The sequence below is a fragment of the Diadema antillarum genome, unplaced genomic scaffold (assembly GCF_040938485.1).
Source record: "Diadema antillarum isolate AM-2024a unplaced genomic scaffold, OU_Dant_1.0 seq00001963_RagTag, whole genome shotgun sequence".
Lineage (NCBI taxonomy): Eukaryota > Metazoa > Echinodermata > Echinoidea > Diadematoida > Diadematidae > Diadema > Diadema antillarum.
This window is the reverse complement of record NW_027272622.1, coordinates 1-11,027: the sequence shown is the minus strand read 5'-3', so window position 1 is coordinate 11,027 and position 11,027 is coordinate 1. Positions and strand designations below refer to the sequence as shown.

General features: G+C 39.8%; 1 protein-coding gene across 1 annotated transcript; it reads right to left on the bottom strand.

Moving 5' to 3' along the window:
- Positions 1–463: 463 nt before the first annotated feature.
- Positions 464–10,877, bottom strand: LOC139713433 (ATP-dependent Clp protease proteolytic subunit-like). The gene is made up of 7 exons (XM_071625165.1): positions 10,695–10,877; positions 8,214–8,324; positions 7,685–7,756; positions 4,635–4,731; positions 3,572–3,759; positions 2,529–2,634; positions 464–689 (listed from the first exon to the last, which is right to left on the bottom strand). The coding sequence occupies exons 1-7, from the start codon at positions 10,875–10,877 to the stop codon at positions 562–564; spliced, it is 885 nt and encodes a 294-aa protein (XP_071481266.1). The 3' UTR covers positions 464–561.
- Between the last annotated feature and the right edge of the window lie 150 nt (positions 10,878–11,027).

Genomic DNA, 11,027 nt, shown 5'->3' with positions numbered 1-11,027 from the left:
TCAAAAATGTTATATTCACAAAAGTTCAGTGACCTCTGACCTTGAGGAATTTATGCCTAAAATCTAAACAGCACATTTACACCTCTTTTAGAATGTCTGGGACAGGTAGTGTACTAGTAAAAGATACTGAGCAGTTTTTCATAAATTGTGATAAAGACATGTTGGACAGATGACAAACAGACAATTATCTCTAAAACATAATCCCACCAGCACCAGTAGTGGAGGCACAATAATGTCAGATGAGCCAAATATTATGAAGTTTGGGGTTGTCACCAGTTGAGGGTCGTATATCCTGAGGCATGGTACATCCATGTGGGACAAACGACAAACAGACAAATAACTCAAAAACATAGTACCACCAGCATTCTTTGTAGTGGAGGCATATGAAAGCCAGAAGAGCCACATTTTATGGAGTTACTGGGGTTGTCACAGGTTGAGGGTCATACATGTAAATTTGGAGGAATGGTACATCCATCAGAGTGCTGTATCCTTCCAATGTTGATATATCTTGAGACTCAGTCGTGGCTTGGGGTTGACTTCCCTTTCAGAGTTCAGTGTGTGTTATGACTCCTCTGTCTTGTCCTTCTCTGGCTGACCCACATGTGGAGGATGTTCCACTACAGTGTCAATAAGGCCAAAGTCTAAGGCTTCCTGGGGACTCATGAAGTTATCTCGCTCCATTGCAGCTTCTGGATTATGATCAAATGAACACAGGATGCCATTCAGTTTTACTTCTCTTGTATGCTCTGTATGAAATATCTGAAGAGTTTATCTTTACCCACAATGTATAATTTGTGAGCCACAAAGTACAATAATATTTCCATACACCTGCTCCTGGCATTCACTGCATTAGCAAGTCTCTACACTAGACCCATTCGCTACATGGAACATTTTGCTCTGTAAGGGGGGGGGGGGGGGGGGGGGTTGGAATGTGATCTTAAACATATATATGAATACATGGAATATTCATTGAATTTTCCATCCAAAGGAAGGGATATTCATTTCATATCCCATCCGCGGGCTTGATACTTTCCTGCTTTGCAGGAGAACATGTTCTCAAACTCCCCCTTACTATCATTTGGTCATCCTTGGGAATAACTACGTTTGTAGGACCCTTCCAGGTCAGATGCTCACATTGCTAGCAGTGACTCCAATTTCTGAGGTCTCTACATTGTGCATCTAGAAAATACAAGCTGAATTTCAGTATTACACAAACTAATAATCTTTCAGAGCCCTAAACTTATTTGGCAAGTTTGTTAAGAAGTTCTGGACCTGCAGATGTATTATTACAGTATTATTACAGTATTACTGTGTATTCATCTGTATCCATCTTACCTGCAGATGAATTTCAGTATTACCAGGGGCGGATCCAGGAATTCTGTAAAGGGGGGGCAACTAATATTTCTGGTGCCACTTCCGGGTCTCATTTCATTTTTTCTTCTTATTTCTTTTGCTTTTAACAAAAAATAAAGGGGGACGTGCGCCGCTTGCACCCCCCTCTGGATCCGCCACTGATTACGCAAACTAATAATCTTTCATAGTCCTAAACTTATTTGGCAAGTTTGTTTAGAAGTTCTGGACCTGCAGATGAATGCACATTCATATTTAATCATAATTCCCAATTACCCAAAGAGAGATGCAAATGCATAGCTATAATTCTCACCTTCCTCTTTCATTCAAATAACACCTCTTGGAGAAAACTACTTTGAACAATACAAATGAATCAAGGGAAGCAAACATATTCAAGCGATTACAACAATATCACAGTAAAAGGATCGTATAGTTTTGATTCCGACCTAACTTTAGGTTTCTAACATTTTTGGTGAGATAATGAGAAACTTCTTATTGAATATGAAAGAGCATGTGATTCCAAGAGAAATTCACCATTTGTTTGATGAAAACTGGTTATGAAATGGCCGAGATATCAAAAACAGAGCGATCCTAATAAAAAGTGGGACCAACCCTTTATTATGGTTGCTTTGTTTTACTTTGTTTTTGGATGTCTCAGCCATTCCCAAACTGATTTTCATCGAATAAACTTTAAATTCTTCTTAGAATGGTTATGCTCTGTACTATTTCGTGTTTTTTCTTGGTATCTCACAAAATATTAAAAGCCCAATTCTCATCTCCACCAAAACTATACCATCCCTTTAAGCCAATTCAATGTTATTAACTTATTTACCTGAATATCCTCTCAGCAGCCCACGTGGGTCACATTCCTACCGTGTTATTGAGAGGAAAATTGTGGCTGTTTTGTGTCTTATGAATAGGAGACCATATCTTTGGGACCCTGCTGAACACACCTAGGACATAATGTTCTCATACAACTGTACATCCCTAACATAATCAAGGAAATTAGCCCCTTAAAAAGTGGAGGGACCCATGCATATCATATTTGCTCTTGAAAAAAAATATAATTCAAGTAGTTACAGTCCCACAGGTGCAAGACTGAGTTGGCTACTTTGATAAGTGAAGAAGATTTCTTATTGTATGATTTTGAAAGCTACTCATGGAGAAGAGTATCATACCTATGACATCCAGAGTCCTTCCTGTGTGCTTCACATACAGTTTGTTGATTTGAGCCTTTAGTTTGATAATCTCTTCTGCCTGAATCTGGATATCTGTCGCTTGTCCCTGTACATAGCAAAATCAGAAAAAAATCCTATTCTTTTACACTGTAAGGGCATACCAAATGTCTGCATGACATTCAAAATATCACAGCTAGTATGTAACACAAACTGTACACCTCAATTTCATTCTGTCCCAACATATCCAGTCTATTTACAAGGGTTAACCACAAATACTACATACTCCTCACATTTTATTAAACTGGGACTAGTAAGACAATTACACATGTTGTTTGCTTTCATGATTGAGAACAACCATGACGGCATGAGAATCAGTGAATGTATTAGCACTCACTATTCCGGAGAAAAGTTGGTCATTTCCCACCTAGATGACGATATAGAACACATTTATCTTGTCGAAAGCAACATTTCTGTGACTTGTCAATTTCACACATATCCGGGCAATTACCCCCTGGCTAAATACTGGTTAGTGGTAAGGTTAGAGTACAGATTAGGGTTAGGAGTTTGGGTTAGGGTTAGGATCAGGTTCAGGATTAGGATTAGGGCCAGGGGAAGGGTCCGGGGTAATTGCCCTAGACCCATATCAGTCCACTAGCAAAATTCACAAAAATTAAAAATACCATGAAATATACCTCTCATACAGTAGTTTGCATAATCAAAATCTATACTTTCCTCCTAAAGTTTAATGCTGAGGAGTATCCACTAAGAGTGTTGGGACTTTCCTCACCATCCAAACTGTAAAGTTAATTAATGGCTGTTGGTGTTTTGGCAGTATGTTTAGTAATTCAACTAGTTTCATGATTTTGAAGTGAAATGTAACTAGTGCGAGGACATCCATTCAAGCATTATTAATGTACATTTTTTGTAGATCTGGTTAAAGCATCCAAATTGCTTGTACCACAACTACGGGCCCGTGCTGCTTGCATACATGAGACTCTGGTCTCTTTGGAATTGGGATGAAAGAAATGACTATGATATCATACCACTGCTTGTCCCGAGGGCTGGTGTATCATGATCCTAGCGTTAGGCAGACTGGACCTCATGCCTGGAGTGCCTGCTGTGAGTAGCAGTGAACCCATACTGCAGGCTTGACCAACGCACCACGTACAGATAGGGGGCAGCACGTACTGCATGGTGTCGTAGATACCAAGCCCTGCTGTTACAGATCCACCTGAAATGTGTGGTGTACATACAAGGGTGGTGATCAGAGGAAACTAGTAATGTCAAGCTTGCCTACACAAATTGACATCAAAATAACTTGTTCAATGAGCATTCAAATCTAGGATTACTTGTGGCAAACGGGAACAGGACTGGCCTTTAAGTGTAAGACAGATATAACATATACATGTACCATAATGTTATCATTACATTACGTGGAACCAACTACGCATCATTATAAGAAATATGTAGACAGATGACATTTTATACTCAAAACAATTCATGGTGTATTACACTCTCTGAGCAACAAACATTCAATGAATGATTATCTGGAATGACTTTTTAAGTGTAAGAAACTTGAGAGAATGCCTTGTTTACTGTAAAAGTGGATATTTTCGCGCGACTTTATTTTTGCGCGCTCGGCCGGGTAAGCTGGATTTCGCATGTTTTTAATTCCGCGGAATGAGGACATTAACTACTGGAATATATGGCATGCAAAAATATTTGCATGCTTTTATTTTTGCGCAAGGTTTTGATTGCGCGAAATGCATGAAAAATTTCCACTTTTACAGCAACTGAAGCAGCACTGCAAAGACAAAAGGTACACATCATGTACCATGCCTTTGTCAGCACCTCTTAAATATGACAAACAATATCATATTACAAATTGTATATCTTGTACAGATATACTAAGTACTCTGTAATAATGTCTGATGTAGAAGAACTAATACAGGCAACTGATACACATCTTACCACTGTAAGTGATTATCTATGTACAATCTAACATTTGTATAACAGATTTCCAGTAGGCATCACTACAAATTCTTTAAGCATATTTTTCATTCCAAACACAAACATCAAAATAAGACATGTCAGCGGAACACTAACCTGGGCTGTTGATGTACATGTGAATGGGTTTCTTGTTGCTCTCTGACTGTAGGTGCAGTAACTGGGCTATCACCACACTGGAGACCATGTCAGTCACCTGTCAAACAATAACCATCAAAGATGATATCAGATTACCTCACTGCTTTCAGACCACGAGGGCTTCAAAAAGCTACATCCAAGGTTTTGATAATGTTCATATGCTACATGTGACCCGCTACAACAAAAGGATCCAAAAGTCGGGGAAGGACAAATCCCTTAAACTGGCATGACATTATTCCCTTACTCTTCTTCTTCATTTTCATATATAGCACAACTCATACAAGTACTCTGTTGCGGAGATATCGATGATTTTATTAGCGCATGTCAAGTGGTTAAGGAAATCAGAGTTTCGAGAAAAACGCCTTCAAAGTTTTCCTTTCGACGCTATCATGATCAAGGGAGGCGAGACAGTTTTCACCGCTTGACATTAGAAGGCACGCTCCTAGCGACCTCCGCGATGTTCATTCAAGCTTAGCGCCAGCGGTCTACGCACAACCAATCAGCAATCAGGATGCCACGCACTGACCAATAAGATCACTCCCTCGTTGCTAGGGGCGGAGTCTAGCTGTGGCGCTAAATCCAAATCTTCGGACACGTTTCTGTTTCGTTGAAAGTCGGAAAATCATGGCTTAGAAAAACGCTGATCTCTTGCCTTTCCTTCGATCATTTAGCTTCAAAATTTCGGCAGATGATAGACAAAACATTAGACTACAAAATTATGCCAAAAACATAAATACAATTGTTTTGACCAATTTTGATGATGTGACTTCAAACTCCATTTTCTTGGCTCAGCCGTCAGCGACTTTAGGATCCTTTTGTTGTAGCGGGTCACATATAGAGGTGTTCAAATTGAGGCAACATCCCTAAAACTTTTATTAGGTTTACTTCTAAAAAATGTGATTTTTTTTATTTTTGACCAAGTTGTGTGACCACTGAAGCAAAATAATGAAATAGCTAAATGTTTGATGTACATTTTGTGCATCATGGGCTGATTGATTAATTTATAGTTATTTTTCATATATTTATTTATTTATTTATTTATTTTATTTTATTCCTTTTTTTTGGGGGGGGGGGTTTGGTTGTTGCTAAATGCAGGCAAACCAAGATATTCCCACCACCAGATTCTGAAATCATCCACTAACAATATTAGCCAAATAGCAATCACACTCTCTCCTACAACCATGAGCATAAATTGGTAAGTAGTACAGTGTAACCTAAATGCACAGTTGGAAACTTACACACACTGCACTATTTGTATGTGTAATGTGTACAAGAAGTGCACAAGATGTGCACCTGGTTATGAGTCCACACTGTGTGTAATAGGAAGTTGAACATACAATGTACACTGTACCCCCCACCCCACGCCACTTCTTTCAACCTTGCTGTACAAACAAAAAACAAACTAGAAATGTCGCTATGGCGACTGGTATGCCTCCGCCATAATGCATTATTCTCCTAATAGGTCTATAGTACACATGGATAATGAGTGATTACAGTACATTTTCACAAAATTGGCAAAATATCAAAATGACATGTTTGTCACAAATGTGTTGAATGTTCACCTTCCTTGACCTAGGTTTGGTTGGATGAATAGGAGAGCATGTATTTGGGGATTTAAGGACTTTGACTTGGCTTTGACCCTTTCATAAGTTTATGCATCAAGTAATTTTAATGGCATGGAGAAAAAGTGCAATTTCTGTATTGAATAGTATATTGTTACCATTTTCATCTGGCCTTTGACCCTAAAATTCATAAGAGAATCACTGTCAGGCAGAACATGCATAAATATGTACTAAGTTTCAAGATAACTTGAGCCACTTCCGAGATATGGAGGAAGAAGTAAGTTCAGCACTTGCACTTGATCTTTGACTTTTTGACCTTTGAGGCAAAAAAAAAAAAAAATTCCCAGAGAATCTCTATTGGGTTATACCTTATGCATACAAAAAGTAAAAAAAAAATACCCCTGGTAATAATCCTGCTGGCACTGCATAAATATGAGGGAAATAGTAAAATTTTGAAGTGTTGCCCCTGACCTTTGACCCCATGAACCCTAAACTCCCTAGATAATCACTGTCAGTCAGTACATGCATAATTACTATGTTCCATGAAGATACCTTGAACAATTTCCTCTGTACGGAGACAAAAGTGAAATTTTAACATTTTCACTTGACCTTTTGACCTTTGACCTCATGACCCCAAACTTTCACCAGAGAATTTTAATTGGGTAATACATCTATACACTGAGTTTTAAGAAAATATCTTCAGGCATTGGATAGATATGGGGGAAATAGTGAAATTTTAAGCATTTGACCTTGACCTTTTGACCTTTGCCCTTGAGCATGTGCACCCAAATGTTGATAGGCACAACTTCACCCCTAATACACATACATGGCAAGTTTCATTAGGATACCTCAAAAGGTTTTTTAGTTACGCTGCCTACAAAATTCATTACGGACGGACGGACGGACTGCAGAACGGACAACCCGAAAACATAATGCCTCCGGCACCACTTCGTGGCAGAGGCATAAAAACAATGCAAGTAAGAAAAATGACAGTTTTCTGGATAAAATTCTCTCATACTAATGAAATCTCATCATGTGGTTCCGAAATAGGCTCGCTATATTGCAGGGAATAATTATCCTGGGATTGCACTGCAATTTGCTATGCATTTTTACACCACTGCTACATAAACTAACTTTTGTGTAGCAGTTTTCTTCCATAGAAGTGTACATGATACCATTTGAAATACATGTGTATTGTTCATCAGCTCAAATTGCTAATCAAATTTGAGTTGGAAAATTATTTCCTGAATTGAGTGAGTTGTGCCGTAGACATGGCTGTTAAAAAGGGGAAAAAAATTGTACTGGGAAAATGTTCTTACAGAATGAAATCTTGTTGGACGGTGCTCATTGCAACAGGGTTGACCTGTATTTGAATTTGAAATTGTATTTATGATGACTAAACCTGCAATACTGACAGTGTACATCTTGGAAGAACTACGAATAACTTACTGGACCCATCAAACATATGATGCGTTCTTTCAGCAACCTGGAGTAGATATCGTACGCCCGCTCACCTCTGCCCTAGAACAGTGAACAGAGAAAAAATGTAGGGTTCAAGTCAGAAAATGTTACTACAAATATTTTCTTCCACAAGTTCCCTGTTCAATTATCACAAGTTTATCAGGCACAACAACAACAACAACAAAAATGTACTGATTGTATCAGCATGACTTGCATTATCACTGTATCTGACAAACATTATTTTTACAAACCAAATCAAAACACTGTAATTCATCATGCTGTAAGCTATGACAAAAAGAAAAAATATATGAGGTATAGATAATGCTTCAACTTTACATGTATGCAATATGTGCACGTATCAGACATAAACTAACTAAGCTATAACACATTTGGTCAAAGCTTTGACTAATTTTGATTTACGTTATGAAAGTGGCATGTGGATATTCAATTGCTTTGATGACATAAAACTGAAATATCCATATAATGAGGATGCACTGAACAGGTACCCTGAACTTACTGTTTGCTCAATGACAATAGGAACAAGTGATGTGTAGAGACTTCCAGCTGTGTGCAGATTCTTGTGCACATGTACACTGCCCCAACGGCTGCAGGCAGCTACAGGAAATCTCTGCGCAGACAAGAAAAAATAAAACAAATTGCACATCATATTGTTTCTTGATGCTGGATCACATACAGCTGTACAGTGTACACATAATTACATTGCAGATGCACGGAGGTGATTTAAATGTCTGCACCTCATACATTGTCCTTGTACTATCTCTCCTACACCCCTCTACCCTTGTTATTTGGCTTATTTTGTGCACACACACACACTTGGCAAATGGTAGGGTATGTGAGTGGGGGACATAAGGACATCCAGCCCAGAACCGAGTCTTTGACTACATTCGCATTCCACATGCACAACTAGTAGTAGTAAATTTACCAAAGTAGATTCTGGTAATTTACTCAGACTCAGAGCAGGCCTAGTAAGTTCACTAGTAGTGTACAGGTACTACAGTCTGACGTTCAAGTATCTGTATCTGTATGGTTTAGTCAGCAAAATGTCCAAGAAGACACATCCACGCTAGATCTATTTATTGATAGATCTGGATTAATACATGATATGCTCGTTAACAAAATAGAATGGTATTTAGGCCTACTTTTCTAAGGCCAAATTTAATCAATTGTCACATGATCGACCAGAAGACCATGGTGATGACCAGGTCATGCCCATTAATACATGATTACGTGTAGATTATAAGTAGATCTAGGCCTTGACATACATGTCTGATTGCCATGTTCAAATGTTGCCTGTACTTGTCAAGTTCAGTCCGGAAAACCCGCTCACGAGGCCTGCTCCCCCGTACGAGCACTGCCCTGCCTCACGAGGCCTGCCGAGAGCCTCATGAGGCCTCCCGGGGGAGAGCCTCAAGAAGCTCCCTATTCACTTTTTATTCATCTCACATCTGACATATAATTGTCGCACCTTTGCACGGTGATTTTTTGTTACACACACATGTCCACTATCCATGATGAGAAGAAGAAAAAATTCTGTCTGGTTTTTTTTTTTTTAATCGAGTTTTAATCAACCGATGCAAAGCGACCCATAAAAACACGGGCGCCAGCGTGTTCCCACAATGCAAGACTGCCGCACCGGAGGATACAGTATCCTCCGGTGCGTGCACAAGCTCGCTCTCAAAAATATCACAGCTTGCACACTGTCTGTATGTACTGGATGCGTGATAATGATGTGATGTGACGTCGCGTCGCGGGATGATTCCAGAAAAAGCGCCCAAAGGTTAGCGGGCGGCGGAATTGACGAATTGACTCTATCAGTGTGGAATAGTAATTTGGAATATATGCACAAGATCAGGTTAGTACTGATTTTATTTTTCCCGTTACAAATTTTTGTAAAAAGATGTCAGACTTCAGCTTCACGAGGCTGATTTGTGCACGGAGAGGTGAGAGCCGCAGAAAACAAAGCACCGAAAATATTTAGTCGGATCAGGCCGCTAGGTGCGGCAGTCTTGCATTGTGCGAACATGCTGGCGCCCGTGTTTTTATGGGTCGCTTTGCATCGGTTGATTAAAACTCGATTTAAAAAAAAAAAAAGACAGAATTTTTTCTTCTTCTCATCATGGATAGTGGACATGTGTGTGTAACAAAAAATCACCGTGCAAAGTTGCGACAATTTATATGTCAGATGTGAGATGAATAAAAAGTGAATAGGGAGCTTCTTGAGGCTCTCCGCCAGGAGGCCTCATGAGGCTCTGGCAGGCCTCATGAGGTGGGGCAGTGCTCGTACGGGAGAGCAGGCCTCTCGTGAGCGAGTTTCCCGGACTGAGTTAGCGCGTTATTGCTTGACAAGTACAGGCAATTATAACATCTGAACATGGCAATCAGGACATGTATTTCAAGGCCTAGATCTACTGATAATCTACACGTAATCATGTATTAATAGGCATGGCCTGGTCATCATCATGGTCATCTGGTCGATCATGTGACAATTAATTAGATTTGGCCTAGAGAAGTAGGCCTAAATACCATTTTGTTAACGAGCATATCATGTAATGATGTATTCAATAATCCAGTGTTTATCCAGATCTATCAATATTTTAAGGCAGTGTATACAACCACACGCGTGTGTCTTACCATCCAGCCACACGTGTGTGGTTGTAGCCATGGCCCCAGTCACTGGATACAGCCACATTCGTGTGCAATGTACAGTGTACTTATATACACACACACAGAAGCTGATCATCGTGTGTGGCATCTCAAGCACATGAACACCACACAACAAGCTTGTTCGCAAAGCGATGAAAGTAACCTCATTTTCATACGTTCTAATATTGTTTTTTTACAAATACTTTTTTTTTAACTCCATAGTCATCGTGTTGCTTGATGCGATGGGTTTAGAATTAAAAGCAAAGTTACTACTGCCGCTAAATTGGGGGACTTTGGATTGACATCGCTAGACTGCTGGTGCGGTAGGCCTTACCTCGTGACTTCGGGTGCATGGTGCTAGCGATCGCTCAGCGCAGCTGCAGCTGTAGCCAGCGCAGTTGTGCCGCGCCGCCCGCCCCAGCAGGGACCCGCGCGCCGGCTGTCTGTGTATGCTGGGTGCACGATTTGCGAGTACCCGAACAAACGAAGGCGAAGTCTCAATTACGACACAATGCATGATCAATCGTTAGAATAAAAAGTCCAATATCAATCGTAACTTCGCTATTGATTTTAAATTCATCTCATCAAATAAAGAAAAATGTTAATCTAGGAGGTACACCGTTTGTAGGTTCATCGCTTTGCGGTGCCGGTGGTACATCATATCGCG

Bases quoted from the DNA above. Each gene is read 5' to 3' on its own strand.
- LOC139713433 (XM_071625165.1), bottom strand. From the start codon at position 10,877: ATGCATTGTGTCGTAATTGAGACTTCGCCTTCGTTTGTTCGGGTACTC. The intron at 8,325-10,694 runs GTAAGGCCTACC...TTGTCTGCGCAG, and splicing joins CATGCACCCGAAGTCACGAG to AGATTTCCTGTAGCTGCCTG. The intron at 2,635-3,571 runs GTATGATATCAT...TGCTATGTACAG, and splicing joins AGCCCTCGGGACAAGCAGTG to GGACAAGCGACAGATATCCA.